The 18,180-nt window shown below is 49.3% G+C and overlaps 2 protein-coding genes across 3 annotated transcripts in view; one reads left to right on the forward strand and one right to left on the reverse strand.

Annotated features, from left to right (window-relative positions):
* Positions 1 to 18,180, forward strand: part of SYN3 (synapsin III) — a 467,769-nt gene that overhangs the window by 148,142 nt on the left and 301,447 nt on the right. The window lies entirely within an intron of this gene.
* TIMP3 (TIMP metallopeptidase inhibitor 3) overlaps positions 1 to 18,180 on the reverse strand; it is a 53,664-nt gene that overhangs the window by 5,256 nt on the left and 30,228 nt on the right. The window contains exons 2-3 of the mRNA XM_037847794.1: positions 7,512 to 7,594; positions 487 to 598 (exon numbers count right to left, since the gene is read on the reverse strand). Of these exons, the coding sequence (XP_037703722.1) occupies positions 487 to 598; positions 7,512 to 7,594 (195 nt within the window). The remainder of the gene's footprint in view (positions 1 to 486; positions 599 to 7,511; positions 7,595 to 18,180) is intronic.

Raw genomic sequence — 18,180 nt, forward strand, 5'->3', positions numbered from 1 at the left:
TTTGCCAGGTGAGGAAAATGAAGCTTGGAGAGGTCAAGCCATTTGTCAAAAAGGTCTCAAATCTATTAAGTACTGGAGTAGGTACTAGGGTCCTGCTTACTTCCCTCAGTGAGTTTCCCTCTTCTTTTCTGCATCACTAAATTAACTGCCCTAAAGGTGGAAAACTTTAAAGGGTAAATGTAGTAGCTTGACCACAAGATGGAGAGGAATGGGTATCTACAATCCCTTTTTATTTATAGTAAAGCTGAAACACTGCAAAATCAGGAGATTTCCCCCACAGGGTCAGTGGTGGAGCTGAGACTACAGCCCAGCCTGTGTCAGGGCCTCAAGCTTACTGCTGGGCAAGCAAGATGGACTCAGCCCTGGGAGCTCCTCAGAAGTTACTGGACACAGGGCTAAGGAATTCAGGACACTGCTGGATCAGTTACTCCTTCCCCATCCTTCTGGATTTCCCAGATATTGTCCTAACACTAGAGTTGGTGTTACCTGTCAGCAGGTACTGGTACTTGTTGACCTCCAGCTTCAGGCCACAGAGACTTTCAGAAGCTTCCGTGTGGATGTACTGCACGTGGGGCATCTTGGTGAAGCCTCGGTACATCTGTGGGCAGAAGGAAAGTCGTGAGAGCAGGACCAGGGCCTGGGAAAAATGCTGGCTGTCGGTCTAAGGGAATCCATTTCCTCACAGGTCACTGTGTCGTAATCACCAACCTACCCACACAGGCACCCTCCACCCACACAAGGCCACCTGTTCCCCTCTTCTGAGCCATGGTGCATGATGGGTAGTACCTTCCCAGAGAACTCTTTGCATCCAGCCAGTCACACTCCTGTTCCAACTCCCCCAACAACACTTTTCCAAGTCCCCACATTTCTCAAATCCCAACACACGTACAGAAATTCAAAGGAGCTGCTGTGAAAGGGGTCGTGGCTGCTTTAGCGAACCGTGCTCGCAGAGGGCATTCTCGTGACACTGATGTGACATTTTTTCTCTCTCGTGTTCCTCTCCCAACATCTTCCCCAGAACTCTGGGAGGTAGAAATTATATCCCCATTTTACAGACAATGAAACCGACAAATTCTGTTTGGCTGGCAAAAGGGGCACTCAGGCCAGGGACCCTTAACGTTTCTGTTCTTCTGAGGAGCTGATGATAGTACCGGATTCCTTTACTCCAGATAAAGCACAGAAATCTGCATATAAAATTTATAGTTTTAACTGAATTCTTTATAATTATTAGGTTGAACCATAAGAAATTGCTGATATGGGACATTTTATTGATGAAGTCAGCAATTTCATCATCTTAAACAGTGGTCCTCAACCAGAGGTGACTTTGGGCCCCAGGAGACATTTGGCTTCATCTGGAGATGCTTTGGGTTGTCACAATTGCAGCTGGGGATGCTGCATACAGTGCACGGGACAGCCCCAGCCACCCACAACAAAGTGTATCCAAGCCCCCAAATGTCAACAGTGCCGAGGCTGAGAAACCCTGCTCTAATATAACCCATCTGCTCCCCAGGGCAGCTTACAGAGTGGGAACTATCACCCCCATTTTACAGGAAGGTTAAATAGTGTGTTAAGGACACAGCTGGGACATGGCAAAGCTGGATTCCAAGTGGGGGGTCTTGCCCCTGAGTCCATGCTCGTCCACCATCATCCTATGCTCTCTCACTGCAGACCCTCAGAAGTTCATCACCGAGGGCCTCTGATGTAGGCAAATGCCATTTCCATTTACAGCCATTGTGCCTCCTTTATCAGCATGTGCTCAGAGACACAGTGTGAACACCAAGAAGCCTGAGCCAACTTTGTGATTCCAGGTCAAGTCCAGGAGTGTTACACAAGCAAGGATCTGTCAAAACAACTTTGTTAACTGTGTGAGCTGGTGGGACAGGGCACTGAGGCATCGCCCAATCCCAACATCCCTCCAGTTCTCAAAGTACATAAGACCCTGTACCACTGTGGCCTCTGGGCTTGTCCTAAGGATCTGCAATAGGACAAGGTCTCTCCATTAGTCCCTGACATGCATTTATTAATTTACTGATGGTAATTAGTGTAAAGCCAGGTATCTCATCTAAAGGTCTCCCGTTCAGTCTGATGGAGTTCTCTCTTTTTCTGTACTCACTCATCTTCTTTTAAATGGTGATCTACCAAGTATGGGAGCCTTTGCCTTTTTAAGGGGAATGCTGATCTAATTGACTCAAGTGCACATGGTTTTAATTTACCTGCACTCCCTTCTTAACCCCTCTTCTTCCCCAAAACTTGCCAGCTGAACAAGGGAACACAGACAAGCCCTGTGGGAAGTGCTGTCTACACTAGGCTCTCAATTATGCCGCGGGAGAGCAGGGGTGTGTCGAGTCATACCCCCCACTTCCACGGTGATTGATGTTCCCTCTCCGGCTTTAACAGGAACCATGTTTAAAAGTCCTGCCATGTGCATGCCATGAAGTATGGCTGTCGAAGAAAATTTACTCCTGTGCAGAGCAATTACTTGTTTAGGTATAGATTTTCCTTCAATTTTTGGCAAATGTTTCAACTAAATACTTGCTCTAAATCTTTTGGGCCCATCCTATTGGAACATTGGCTCATTCTCTGTCTGTTTTTCCCCTTTATCTCCTTTCTGCCTTAAGGATGACAATCTCACCCTTGTTTAGAGTAGCGTGCCTTGAATTGCTCACTAAGAACTTGAGTCATCGAAATCAACTAGGCATCAATGCTACTTGTGAGCTTGAAGGAACCTTTATTTTAACATTGCTTCGAGCACTCTCACACAGAACCAAAGTTTTAAAACATTTCAGTTGACTGGGTCTAACAAACCCAGTGCTGCATTTTAGAATCAATTCTGAAAATAACAAAATGGTAAAGATATGGTAAGAGTAGATTTTATACATTTTGCCGTCCTGTCTTTATAATTATCCTATCTTGACCTAAATATTGATCCTAAAATTATCACTAAAGTCTGTAGTCATAGAGATCTAGAATTGGTTTGACAAATGTAGGAGGTTTATAATGGGTTTATAATGTCCTAAAACCAGAGAACCAGAAAATCTCAGAAATTAGAGGGGATCTTAAAGGTAATCTGATGTAACCAATGCAATGGAAGGTTAGTGGTAAACTCAGGTTCTAGAGACAGACAGCCAGAGTTTGAATCTTGTCTCTTCTACTTACTAGCCACTTGGCTGGTTACTAAACCAACTTCAGTCTCGGTTTTCTCATTTGTAAAATTGGAAAAAGCGCTTATTTCAGGGTGTTCCTGCGAGTTTCATGACTTAGAATAGCACCTGACAGTGAAAGTTTGCTTAAACCCAGTTATACTAAAATTCGGAGTGAGAGGAGGGAGAGGTTTGGTCCCCTTGTACTCCAGTGTCCATCCTCATCTCTTAGCCTGCATAGCTAAAGCTGGTTCAGAACTTCAGATGTAAGCAGATTGCTCTTTGCCAGCTAGCCTCTACTGCAGCTGGGACCCCTTCTTCAAAGTTCCATGAAGTTGGCTTCCCTTGAGGTGAAGGGATAAATAATGTGAGAAAGAAGTTTCTGAGTCTGGGATCATTTGCATAATTTTTAGAAAATTTCTGGTTTCAGCTCTACATCAACAGCAGGAAGCATCACCATGACGTCAATTATTTCTTGCCTGCCTAAGAAAGAGTAGCACGATGCTAGATGCTTTACATCATGAACCCATTTAAACCTGCAATTTTTCTCATTTACAGACAGCAATTGAGGCTTGGAGGCATGAGGTATTTGATGGAGATACAAAGTGCATGGTCTTTCTCTTACAGAATGTGCTGGCTAGCTGGGGAGGCAGAGCACATGAGAAGACATTGAGTTTCTACAGGGGCCTAGTGAGAGTCATGGGGGTGGGGGGCAGGCAATGCTTCTCTATGGCTGGGGAGGTCAGGGAGGCTTCCTAGAGGACGCCGGGCTCCAGATGGGGCTCCAAAGGCGAAACCCTCATTGCTCATTTGATTAGACAAACCACTGATGGAAAGAAACCCCCAGGAGCCAAGTGTTCCAAACACCTGGAAGATCTGTTCTGCCCACAGTTGGGACACGTAAAGTACGTGACCAGCAGGTATCCCCAGAGGGCCATTCCAAGACCAGCTGGGGCATACTGTTCCCATGTGCTGTCCCCTACAGCCAGCCTGAGAGCATGTGTCCATAGCATAAACAATAGCTCCTGGCAGAGTAGACCACTTTCTCATGGTCCTGATGGGAGATAAAAAAGTCCTCATGGATTAGAGCAGCCAGTTCAGGAAATCACCTTTGCACTACAGCCCAGCCCTAGCTAATCTCCAAGTTTTGGTTTGCAATAAGCTCCCTCAAAATTCCAACGGCTTGCATCCTATACACACACACACACACACACACACACACACACACACACAAACACACACACCTGTACATCTCTGCACACTCATGATGTGCCTGAGAGGTAGATTTGGGGCTCCAGAGCGAGCAGATAGGAGAGGAGCTGCCTGCCTTTCATCCGGGTAACCAGTTTTGGGGTGGGGAGGTATCCAAGAGAGGTCAGACAGGAGGTGTCAGAATTCTCAGATCTCAGCGTTCCTTTAGTCCTGCTCTGAGGGAGCTACTGCTCACCCCATCAGATTCTCAGGGTAGGCTCCCTAATCCTCCAGAACAAAGCTGCCCAGGGACCAGTGCCAAAATTCATGCAGGCTGGCCTCTGGCCTCTCCACCTTCCCGCCCACAGAGTTTTCTGCTACACCCTTTGCAGGATGTTGCAAGTCAAGAGCTACACTGAGGGATGACAAACCCAGGCTGAGCTCTTTTTTGTTCCCAGGAGGAAGTAAATAAAAACGGTGGAGGGGACACAAAGGTGAGTGGCAATGACTAATCAGCCAACTGCCCCTCTGCCCTGTTGTCTCCTTGTAGACAAACACTGTGTGGTTTTGCTCCAGCTTGCCACTTTCAAGCTACATGATCTTGGTGCCTTGCCTGTAAAATAGAGGATAACGGTGTACCGATTTCATAGGGTACCTGGCCCATGCGGAGGCTTGGCAGATGTTTGGCAAATAGCAAAGGCTCAATACATGTTACTTGTATGGACTATTATATTAAATAAAATGAAAGCAGAACAGGTAGAAAAAAACAAATATTTTCTTTATATCCACCATATGGGGCACACTGCTAAACAGAATAGGTGTTCAGAGAGGGAGTGGGGAGGTAAGGAGGGATGGGTGGATGGGTGGATGGATGGATGGATGGATGGATGGATGGATGGATGCACTTCCCCGATGCCTATGCCTGCACCTTCTCTGATTTGCAGACTGCTCTCTGGAGACCTGTAGAATGGAGAGGACTCTCCAGATAGCGAGTCACTGACCATTTCTACGAGCCATCTAATACTGGACTGGTAGGAGGGCCACAGTTAATAAAAGGCATCAGATAGTGTTGGATGATCAAAGTAAGGTGGCAGGGAGACTTTGGGAGTCAGGTAAAGAACAGCCATGGCTTGGGGAGGAATCTCCGCACCTCAGCTTGGGAACCAGATCTGCCATTAATTAAACACATGACTTTGTGCAAGTCATTTGCTTCTGAGCCTCTGTTAGAAGCAAAACTGGTGGCACCAGAATCCCTTCTAATGCCTACCGCCTTGATTCCATCAATCTAAGTGAAGACTGGTGAACTGAAAGCATAGACCATCTGAGCTTCTGGGTGAGGAAATGTTACTCAGCCTGTAAACAATGCCCGGTGGCTGGCCTGACACTAGCGAGGGGCATGGGACACTCTGCCCCAGGGAAGGGCCTCTGTCCCCCTGATCTCCAGGCTCTGAAAGCAGGAGGGAAGCTAAGGCCAGCGGAGGAACCACCGCTTCCCAGCTATTTTCCTCACAGCTCTCTTACGGCCACAAAACGCCTTGCCATGTGGATTGTTCCACAACGGGTGGGCGAATGTGTTTCCGGAACCTCTTCTTTGGTCTGATCTGCTTTGGCACCCCCTCGCCGGCTGCCAGAGGTCGTGAAGTCGGTTTTTTGGGTTTGTCGGTCTTGTTGGTTCCCCACCTCCGCCCACTCTCTCTCCCCACAGCCGTCCAGAGACATAAGCTGGTCTCATGACCAGGCAGGGGCAGCCCGGGGCAGCTGGCCAGGGCTGACTCTGGACATTACATAACCAGAAGTCTGTGGATGTTTCCAAAATTGAATCCAAAGAACAGATTGCACAAAATTAGTCCCTCTAACCTCGCGCCTCGGCTTGCAGAACTAACAAGGCCTAGAGTCTGCCTCTGGGGTGGTGGGGTACTATTAGTCGGCTGGGCCACTCCACCCGCTCAATTCCACCTGGGTATCAAAGCTTGTCTCCTCTGGGGAACTGTGAAGCCAGCGACTCTCACCCCCATGCCCCCATTTGGATGGCTAAGCATTCGCCGAGTCCCTATTGCATGCCAGGCCCTGCCCTCCTTGCTGGGGATGCAAACACAGTCAGTGGGGGAAAGGGCCTGGTAGCTTCCTTGGACCTGTGCACACCCCATCTTAAACTGCTGATTCATCATGCACAGGGGTCTCCTCCCCTGACCTGACTCTAGTTCCTGAAGGCAGGAACCGTGTCTTCCTTGGGGCCTCCATGGCCCCTGGCACAAAGCTCTGCCTGTAGGGAGGTGCTCACAGAGGGGGCTGATGGACCATGGCTGAGCAGCCTGAGTTATCCAAGGTGGAACCCCCATCCTCGCAGGAGGCAAACAGTAGGTGCACCTACAGCACCTGCAGCTGCTTAAAAGTGACGCTGCCGCAGCCCCAAGGCACTTAGACTCCTGAAATGCCACAGGTGAAGGGCTTTCAGGGGTACAAAACCCAGCCCCGCACTGTAGCTGTTAGCAAAACTGAGGCCCGGGAAAAAGGACCTTTCCAAGGTAACCAAGCTGAGACCAGGAAGCAGATTCTCTAGGCTTTGAATCTGGTGTTCTCTTTCCTAAGGCACACTTCTGAACATGCTTCATGAGGTTAATATGCTCAGTAGTATGCTTAATAATATGAAAATGTTATTACACCTTGCTAGCTGGGATGCAGGAAGACAATCAGAGCTGGAAAAACAGAGAAAGAGGCTGCAGTTCCTACCTCAGAAGGAGGGTCCTATAATCAGCAGAGGTTCAGTGTAAAGACCTGAGGGCTGCAAGCCTAAACTGTGATCTCGGCAACCGTACAAGACCTGTAGGCACTGTTGCATCGCAGAAAGGCAGAGCTTGGGAGAGCTCTTATCAAAAGCTAGTCCAACCCCCTGATTTTACAGATGGGAAGACCGAGGTCCAGGGGGAGGGTTCCAGAGCTCAGCCTCTTAACAACTGCCTCTAAGTACCTCCACCTGCAGAGTCTCTGGCTGAGGCAGCCAGCATCCCCTCCCCTCCCTGAGCATCCCTTTCTGCTGCCTCAGCAACTCCCCCTCCAGCAGGATGGAAGGGCTGGGGCTGGGGCTTAGACACTGAACAAACAGGCACCCCTGTTCCAACCCGCCGGCCTCCCTTGGCCAGGACCCAGAAACCCTCCTGGTGCCAGGTTGACTTCACTCACCTTCATTTGCTTGACAGTGTAGACCAGCGTGCCAAAGGGCCCCTCCTTCACCAGCTTCTTCCCCACCACCTTGGCCCGGATCACTGCAAGACAGAGACAGGAGGGAGGTCATGGAGAGCTGAACCACATGGGGACAGCATCTCGGAGTGACTTTGCCAACCCTGGGGGAGCCTGGAATTCCTTTCTTACCTTTAAGCCAACTGGGATAGATGATTGTGTTTATAAAAGCAAGAATTCTGATGAAAGACAGTGGGGGAAGGGGGGAGGGGAGTGACGGAGAAAGGTGAAGCAGCCACCATTCAAGCTCATCACCCCAAATGTTTACAGTTGCCTACCCCAGACATTCTTGGGCTACACCCATCCTCTAGGGGTCTTCTTAAATTTGTGGTTTCACTATAACCTACTTTGCCTGTTGGAGCTCCTTGCCTCCCTCCATGGTCCACCTGGCAATTCTATGGTCTCCCAGGTGTATTCTCCTTCTGGGAGAACCCCTTCGTAACCTTCACCTCATTTGGAGCTCTTCCTTTGCACAGATAAATCCCTGACACCTTCACAGGGCTGTGATGCCCCGGCTCCCCCCAGTGCCCCAGTCGACATTGTGATCAAGCCCCTCGGTGCCCAGCACTTAGATGGGACAGGATGCAATCAAGTCTTGCTCAATGAGGATGTAAAGAAAGAGGTAGAGGTTGGGAGCAGGGCTCAGGAGACAGAATCCCTGTTCTGCTGTTTATGGGTGTGGGACTTCAGGCAAGTAATTTTGCTTCTGGTCTCTATTTCCTCTTCCATAACACAGGGATAAAAATGGTACCAACTTCCTGAATTGAAGGGATTAGGTAAGAAAACACACTTGAAACTCTTGACACAGTGTCTGGGACACAGTTTAAATTCAATGAAGCCTATTAATGTCATCATCATCATTGTTACCAAAAATGGAACGTGCTGAGCGTGGAAGGGTTGTTACAAGAGAAACAGCTCCCATTTGCTGCACTCCTACTATGTGACGTTTCACTTGTTTACCCCTCACAGCCAGCTTTTAAGAGCACCCTGAGCATTCACATTATGTTGATGAGGAAACTGAGGGAAGTAAAGCAAACCATTTCCTCTTTCGGAGCTGCAATTTTCTCATCTATAAAGAGGGTGTAACTATACCTCAGGGACTTGGAATGAGGAGTAAGCAAAAGATGGTGTGTAATTTCTTACCACAATGTCTTACAGAAAGTAAGCTGCTCAGTAAATATTTGTTGACTGTGAAAACTAAAATAGAGCCAGCATGATGAGGGCTGTAAGAGAGACTTTTACCACGTGCAGTGTGAACTCAGAGGAGACAGACTGACATTTAGATTATAGGTGCGGTGTCCTCTCTTTCTACTTAATGTGAAGCAGAAGTATCCAATGGCTGACTTCAAATATTTGTAAAGCAGGCACATGGAGGAGCAAATGGAAATGTCTTGAAAATAGATTTCAGAAATTACCAAGAGGTATCAGTGATTGGCTCAACCAAAGAAAACGTCATCTAGTAACAAGAGTTAGCAACCAAAACTGGGGGCTGCCATGGGGGCAGTTACTGTCTCCCTCAAGGGAGGTGGGTGCTCTCCTGCTAAGATGTTGACCAGAATGGAATGGATTTTGCATGTATGGCAGCCATGTATGGAATAGCAAGTTGAATTCTTCCAGCTCCAAGATCCTGTCATTCTTTCCTACCTCAAGGTGCACATAACCCAAAAAAGGAATAGGTGCCCAGTAAGTGTTTGTTAAACAGAACGCCTTTGCATCATCAACCCCCGTCCATTCTTAAGAAATTCTGGTAGCTTCATTATCCTTCCCCATTGTGTATGCCCCACAACATGTTTCTCAGTTCTTCTAATCTGATCTGATGTGATCTCTCTAGGAACCAGTTCCCCACTCCTACTGGATTCTGTCCTGTTCCTTCCCAAATGAGCTTGGATCCGACCCTCTTGGGCAGACACAAAGTCAGGACCCAGATGAATCAGCGACCCCTCCAGACTTTCCTTGCCAGTGATGGCAAAACATCGAGCCCATTGGCAGAGTTAGCAATTTAGCTGAGGCAATTCAAATTGGGAGGAGGCAAGTGGCTGTTTCCAAGTCTGCTGTAAAAATGAGAGTTTGGCAAGATCTCAGGCCAAGCTCCCTCAAGATTCAGCATCCACCTCTGTGTCTAACCTTGCAACAGTATCCTCGGCAGGCAGCCAGCCATCCTCCCAGAGGCCCCAGGGACTATTTCCTCTATATTAACTCCCACCGGCAGGTTGTAACAGCTTAACTGTTGGGCAGAAAGTACATCTGCCAGGACTTTACTAGTGACGCTTCCTGAATTCATTTGGATCCATCTTCTTTCTCATTAGCACCGAAGGTAAACTGGGGAGTGAGCCTTTGCCTTAGGGGGGAAAAAGGCAAAAGCGGTCCCTTTAAATAGCAATGTCTACACTTTCCTGGCTCATAAGTGGCTTGACTTGATTTAGACATAACATGTCATAAACAGATCTGTCCCACAAAGCGGGGCACTTCTGGAAGCTTCTGTACACACATAGCCAGCCAATTCCTTCCTTACCCTGAAATGGCCTGTGCCTGGAACATTTTCATGGGAGGATAGTTTGATGAAAAGAGAGAAAGTTTTTGGAGCCAGAAGACCAGCTTCAAATTAGAGTTCCACCATTACTGTGTAGCCCCAGGCAAACCCCTGCTTCCCCTGGGTTCTTTCCTCTTAAATCTCTCCAGTGTCTTAGCCCAACGCCAGTCACATGGCTTATATGTGAGGTATATACTACTAGTGGAGCAGCAACAAGGCATAGCACTGAAGAGCACAGGCTCAGGAGCCTGACTGCTTGGGTTCAAATCTAGCTCTGCCACTGTGCAACCTTGGGGATATTACTAAACCTCTCTGTGCCGTAGCTTCCTGACCTGTAAAGGGGGGATGATGACAATAATACTTCTTAATGTTCCCATGAGGATTAAGTTCAAGCACTGAGAACAGTGCCTGGCCCATCCTAAGCCCCATGTGTTATTAGTTTCTGTTATTAGTTTCACTGCCACTACCGGGACTCCTGTTAGTATTTGGCTCAGCCCTGGAGCATCTTCAGGCTGCTAATGTGCACTGTAAACAGTGCTAATGACTGGGCAGGTTCTCCCCTGGATGAGAAAAAAGGCAAACTCATCGAAAATATTCTGGCCTTGCAAATTTTCAGGGTGGGGGGGAGCACAAATGAACGGATCAGAACAAATATACCAGGTATTTTTAGGCCTGAAGCCGCTACTCCATCGCAGTTACCTGCCCCATCTTATCACTCCCCACGTACCCCAAGAAGGGCCTACCAGAACCGTTCCAACAAGATCCCATGGTCACGGTCCAGACTGAGAAAGCTGACCCAGCCTAGGGGCCATACCAATATTTTCCTTATAAAACTGGGCTGAACTGAACGAAAAATTGTGCAACATTCTGCTCTCCCAAATAGATTTACGAAGTCCTTCCAAAGCAAAATCGCCAGCCAACCCCCAATCTGTCTCTTTGGTTTTTGAATTAATATTTCTTTATTTGTTCAGTTTCCCCTCTGCAACTCAAATGTGGGCTATTTTGTACTTTTCTGTTTGGCAAACGAGGGTTCTCTCAGGGCATCTGCCAGCGCAGGGGCCAGTGTGGACAAGGGAGGGGAGGGAGGGTCGTGACTCTCCAACAACAAGGGAAGACAGTTTCTAAACTTGGAGCTGGCGGCATGTCCAACTGTTCCCTCCACCTTGGCGTGATGGCAAGAAGCCAGGCTTAAAGATGGTCTGAGCTAGACACAGGTTTCCTTTATTTCCCCTCGTGCTGTAGACTGGCCCAGCTAAACCAACAAGGGTGTGAACTGGGATGGTATCCGGAAAACTGGGTTGTGTGTCGGTGGGAGGTGACAAGAAGAAATAGAAGCCCCATGTCCTGCTTTCACAGAGAGCAGTCTAGCCTAGGAGACAAGGTTTCAAAGCTCATGGCTAGAAGGCTAATCTCCAAGGCACAAAAGCTCCTTCAGAGGACGGACGGATGAGGCACACCCTGAATCTCCATCTTGAGCCTCTCTCTCGGGCTTCCGGGGGATATGGGGGTCAAAATAAAACAAGAAAGAGATTAATTAAGGAAGAAACAGTATTTTAACTATAGTAGCTAAGAACAACCTGACTGGGCTGTGTGTGCTTGTGTAATTGGCATACCGATCTGTAAATATACACAGAGTCCTCTTAAATGTATGATACACCTGAGGATCCAGGTGTAAAGGTGCTTCTCTAAAGAATTATCTGTTCTTCCTTTAAATATTTTTTGGGAGGGCCATAAGAGCTTGCAAAAACAAGACAAGCATACGTCCCTTCCAGAACGACGCCACGCTGCCCCTCCCCCATCCCTAGCTATGTGGTCCACAAGCAGCACAAGTTGTGAACAAAAAACATTCCCGGTGGCAAACAGGATTCAGTTTGCAGGACAGCTTAACCGTACGTCTCCAGAAACTGTGCATCTGCTATTTATCAGCATATTCGGAGGGGGACAGGGAACCCTTGGGCTGACCGCTGCCTCTCTCTGTTTGAGCCCCCATCCAACCGTCTTCAGTCAAATCCAGACCACCCTTCCCTGAACCGATGTGGGACTTTCCTACCGGCACACCGGAAGGCCAAGCAGCAACCATGCCAAGTTGGCTGGTTTGGGAATCAGAGATCCATTACCCAAATTAATGCATACCACCTTAGGAAACTAGATTTTGTCCATCCGGGAATCCTATCAAGAGCAGTACAAATCCTCTCCATGGTATAGGAGTTCACTCAGCCATCTGGATTCTGCCACACACATTCAAACGCTCTCAGTAATGGCCCCATAAAATGATGTTGCTGGCTTAGCGTATGGTTTTTAGGGGGACAGTTAAGGCACATGTGGCTGGCAGGTAGACTGAATTTCTCCAAAAAGGGAAGTCACTGAGAGTGTCAGCCCCAGGTCAGGGGCTATATTTCTGAAATGACTGCAGCAGGCAGGTTCTAGATAGGCTTAAAAGCCTGGCTGGTGGGCTCGCTTTTCTTCTTCAGCCTGGAATTGGTGGACAAGAGAGGCCTGGGACTGCTAAAATGATGCCTGACTTATGGAAACATTCCAGAAACCAGGAAGGAGGGATCCCTGTAATTCAGCTTGTCTGATCTTCACTTGATGTTTATTTCCTGGCCATCATCCCCACAGGATGACACAGAAATGGTCCTATCCAAGGCCAGTGCGCTCCTGGCAAAGACAGCGAGCACACAGTAGGGCAGGCCCCCTTCCTCTGGCTCGGCTCACCAAGCACCTCCCCTTACTGGTTCACTTTGGAGATTCTGTGCTTTAGGCTGTCCAAGGAAGGTCAGGCCCCTTGCTGCTCCAGCTGCCCACCTGCTAATTAACCATCGGCTGCTTGCGTGGATGGCGTCACACGAGGGAATCAGGAAGAGAGGGCAGGGAAGCTGGCATGGATTGACAGTGGCCATAATTTATTGAACACCTATTATGCGCTAAGCACTGCTGTTCCTGTAATCTCATTCTATTACTTTCTGTTATCTATGGAAATAAGGATCAGAGCCCCTGAGAGCAGTTTTGTACCCTGGTTAAAAGAAATGTGGGAGGGGGGATGCTCCCCAGGAAAGCAGACTGCCTAAAAAGCTTTACATGGGATCTGTACGGGATTGGAAAATAGTTCATACTTCTGCACCTTCCGACCGCTAGGCAGCCCTGATGGGGATCAGAGAGGAAGAGGGTACCTAGGAGGTACCCTGATAAGTCCCCAAAGCCTCCCACATCCCCTTAAGCACCATCCCAGCCACCCTTTCCAATCACTCAAACACACATTTATCTGCTTCACACAGTGAGCTCTCCAGTAAGACTTTCATGGAATTTAAGACATCACAGAACCAGATGATCCTAAGATTTCTCACAACCCAGTGAGTCTGAGGCTAATTAGACTGATTAATCAAAGGAGACAACGTGTGTGTAAAAAGGCACTGTATAACCTCAAAGCTAAACAGACAATATACTGTTATATTGCTGATGGTGTTTACTTGTAGATTCTTAAATGCACTTAGAGGAAAATGGCAAAAGAGTTCTTGTGATTCAGTGTTTCCTCAACCCCTGAGGGTATTTCACATCCTTCTCAGTGACCCTTTACAAGGTCCCTTAAATATCTGCTGCCTCTTTGGGGACACTTATGTCCATGTTTGAGGAAAAACTTGAGGAATTACGGGTGAAGGGCAGAGACCCAAAGCGCTTGCCCTAAGTTGATCCCTCTGGTTCCCAGCAGGTTTGTCACCATAAAATCAAACCCCCAAAGGCCTTCTAAAAAGATGTGGGAGCTGGAGGATCAGAGCAACAAAACCCCTGGAGAAGCAGCCACCCACACTGGAATGAACAATGGGCAGGGAGCAAGGAGGACTCGGATGCAAGTCATTTCCCATCCCAGCGCACAAACTGTGGGTGAAGATTACCAACCCCAAAGAGTTCTTGGGATGACTAAGCCATCTCCCCCCTCCACTGAAACAGCTCTTGTCAAGGTCACCTGTGACCCCCGTGATGCTCAATCCAATTCACTCTCATCTCACATGCAGCTCATGGCCTTAAATGCCATCTGTACAAATGGCAATGCCCACATTTTATAGTCTGCAATCCAGAACTCTCCCATGACCCGTAACTCATATATCCAGGAGCTTAATCCACATCTGCACCTGGAAGTCTAAGAAGACACCTCAACTCCAGCTCACCCTATATGGAACCCCTGATAACAGCTCTTCCCCACACCTGGGCCTCCCAGCTGACCTTCCCCATCTCAGACCGTGACAACTCGCCCACCCCTCTCTAGCACCCTGGCCTCCATCCCCCACCCCACCCCCATGGCCTCCATCCCAAGGCCCTTGCTGTTCCCCTGCCTGGAACATTCTCCTTCAGTTTCCACCTGGCTCTCTCCTTCACCTGTTTCCAGTATCACCTTGCAGGAGGCCTTCCCTGGCCCCTGCCCACCCCGTTTTCCCTGTAGCCCCTAGCCAGCCTTATCCTGCTCCACAGCACTCAAAACCACCTGACATGTTGTGTATTCACTTGTTTTTCATTAACGACTAGAATGTAAGCCTCACCTGGGCAGGTTTTTGTGTCATTTCACAGCTGTAGCCTGGGCATCCGGTAGAGTGCCCGACACACAGCAGGCTCCTGATACCTATTTGCTGAATACATGATGCTAAATGCGATTCATGCATGAAGTGCCACACCCGTGGAGGGTACTTAAAAAAAAAAAAAAAGTTGATAAATAAGTCCCTGGTGTACACTCGGACAAATAACGGAAGCTTTCTGAGCCTTATTCGATCAAAAGATGATAACAGCAATTGTGCACTCATCGGGTCAGAGAAACATCAGTTCAACAATCACTTACTGAGCACTGTGCTAGACTCACAGGGATGCAGAGATAAACGAGGCTCCTAGGAACTCCTGGGGCAGAAGTAAGAGAAGACAGGCAAGCAAACAGGTAAAAGACATTAAACATGACAAGCACAGCAACAGAAGCAAGCCCAGAGAACCAATGTGGCACCAAGGGGGTGCACTCCGTCTCAGGGAGGGGTGGCAGGTCACTGACTCCGGCCCTCACTACGTGCTCATCCCGGGGAAGAGACCTGGTTTTGCTACATCTGAAGCCAGAGGAAGCCGAAGCTTGGACCAGATCTGGGTGGGGAAGGGGCGAGAAAGCAGCCAGGTATGGATCCCAGACGGGATCCCGCCTTCCTGCCTCTCCAGGCTGATGTCCGGGGAAAGCCTGAGGGTGGGAGCGGGGCAGCCCCTGTGAGGACCAGTTTTCACAAATACACCTTCCCCGCATCCTACCCTGGCTCCCCCGAGAGCCCTCCTCTCCCGTCAGTTTCAAAGGCCCTTTTTGTTGATGTCAAAGCCAAGCCCCGACAGTTAAAATGCACTCCCAATCAAGATAAAGAGGCTCCAGTTCAAAGCCTGCCCTGACTAACTCTTTCCGTTAAGTAAAAATATTAATCTTGGTTTTATTTAAGCAGGTTTTTTTGGCAAGAAATGAACCCCTGCGGCTAAAAATAAACCCCAATACACATGCACTCAGAAAATCTGGAGAGCTGCAAATCATTTCAACCTAAGTTTCCATCTCAGGGAAAGCTATTAAATCCAGGAGGATATTAAAACCTCCCTGCACAGACTCCTGTTTCTCAGTGCCTGCCTTGTTTTCTGGGGTCCCCCCAGGCCAGGCTGCCTTGGGGATGCCCTTGCTGAGCTTGCCCAGTCCCGGGCCTCCCGGGGAAGGGGACGGAGGGGCAGGGCCAGCTCCCCTCTCCCCTCATCTCGTAAGCACTGTGGATTGCTTCTGGAGTAAACACTCGGGGGCCCCAGCTGACGTCTGTTGTATATGAAACAAAGAGGCCAGAGAAGGGAGGAAAGGAACACTGGCCCAGGAAGGTCAAGTTGCCTGGAACATTGAGATTATCCCAAAGCAACACAAAACAAAACCTCCATGCCACCCTCCCCCTGCTTTCATGTCTTAAGTGATGACCTCAATTTTAAACTATTAAAAGACAAAGATTGTGAATCACCAACTAGGCATGTGCCTAGACTTTGGATTAGTACACTTAATTTCTAATCTAACAGTTTTTCAAGGCAGCCATCCTCAAGGTCTTCCTGTGGCCACAGCCGATTTAGGGGAAAGAGATGGGTACACTGGGCCAGGACCCGGCAAAGTCTCAGGGCACATCTGCTTCTGGGCTGAGAAAACCACACACCTTAGAAGGAAGATGGTGTTTCTGTGATCTGGGTTTCTAAGAGAGCAGTAAGACAACTGTCCCCAAACGTTCACCAAGCAGAAAGAGGAATTGTTGAAACTTTTACTCTGCATGGAGCAGTTGGGTGGGGAAGGTCAAAGCTCCAAAGCCCAGAAAGTGGTAAAGGTGATCCTTCTCCAGCAAGCTCCCTTCATGTTCCCAGAAACAAAGGGGATCAATGACCCCCAGCCACCTCCCCGCCAGGCCCACTTGGTGCCCTAGCATCTACAGGATTCTTAGCTCAGCCATGTAGGCACAGCTGTCTGGCGCTTGGGCCCCACCTCAAGTCCTGCCACTAGAAAGTTGCCACCCCCCGGACCTCCCACACCCCTCTTTACTGACCTGCCCTTTGGTGCCCCTTGCCTCGGTGAGGATGCATCTGCCTTCCTGTTTGTCATCCTTTCACACCCGCCCATCGGAAATGCCACCTCCCCTGGAAGCCTCCCCAGGCCAAGCTCGTCCCCCTTTTCTTCCGCTCAGCATCTCTGCCCTCCTGGCGCCTGTTCTACTTAAGGATTGGTCCTCGATGCCCTAACTCACTTGCTGGGCAGGCCTGCATCTTGGGGCTGCCGTGCCTGGCACAGTCTAGAATGTGGCAGAGGTTCCCCCAAATGTTTGCCGATGAATGAATGGGCTGTGGGAGGGAATCAGAGGCAATAAAGATAAAGGAATACAGGGATGGTTTCTTGTTCAGCCTCATAAAGTTGGGGGTCTCAATCTGCGTTCCTAAGGGTCACCTTAGGAAAAAGAAGGGGAGGCAGGTAAAAGTGTGAACGAGAGGTCGAGAAGGTCCCCAACCCCTAAACGCTGAAGACCCATACTGAACGACAGATGAGTCATGGGGCCCTGATAGAGGAGGTCCTAGTGACATGTCCCTGTGGAGGGGCAGCCCCCAAACTCCCCAACAGAGGAGAAAGCCCAGGCTCAGTGACCTAAAGGAAGTCGGTGGCGACTCCAGAGTCAGCCTTGGGGAGTGCTGCCTGAGGCTCTTCCTGCTCGAATGACTGACTTCTCTGCAGATCCCCCTGGCTCCAGCTGCCCCCTCCCTTCCTGTAGCCCTCTGGGAACGTGGAAAGCAAGACTGACCACGACTCTCCATCCTGTGACCCTCTCTGCTTGGTGTTGGTTGGTCTGATTTGGTTTTTGTCCCCTCCTTCTTTTCCTCCTATTCCTCTCCTCTCCTCCTTTAATCATGGGTGGTTGGAATTAACTCATTCACTCATTTGCTATCCATTCAGAAGTATCTGAGGGACTCTGGGCCTCAGACATGTGCTGTGTCTTGGGGACTCAGCAAGAAGCAGGCAGGCGAGGTTCCTACCTTCAAGAAGCTTATTACTCTCTCATGAGACAGAAGACAGGCAGGTATAGCACAGGGGCCATGGGAGCACGCAGCAGACACACCCAGCCAGGCTGGGGCACTGTGGACTCATGCCAGACGGAGATGTCCTGCCTGAGCTGGGACCTGAGAAATCACTGCGTCAGCCTGGGGAACGGGGAGGGAGAGGGTCTCCGGTGGAGGAAGGGGCAGCAGCAAAGGCCTGGAGGCCAGGGGGTCCAGCCCATTCGAGTGACCAAAACGGAGTGTGAGGGGAGGTGAGGTGTGGGGCAGGGGAAGGTGAAACCCAGGAGGTGGGCAGGGATGCCCAGTTCTATAGGTTGAGTTGAGTTTTGCTCCACCATGGGACAGTGTCATTCCTCAGGCGGGTTTCTCCTGCTTGAGGGCAGTCACTTTGTCCCTGCCCATGGCCCATAGGACAACATGTGCTCACATGGGCACCAGAACAGTTGGCTGGCAGGGGGACCCCAAAGCCCTCAAGTCCAGGCCTTGAATTCCCGTTGCCTCAGACCCACAAATGGT

Source organism: Choloepus didactylus, chromosome 8, assembly GCF_015220235.1.
Source record: "Choloepus didactylus isolate mChoDid1 chromosome 8, mChoDid1.pri, whole genome shotgun sequence".
In the NCBI taxonomy this organism is placed as follows: domain Eukaryota; kingdom Metazoa; phylum Chordata; class Mammalia; order Pilosa; family Megalonychidae; genus Choloepus; species Choloepus didactylus.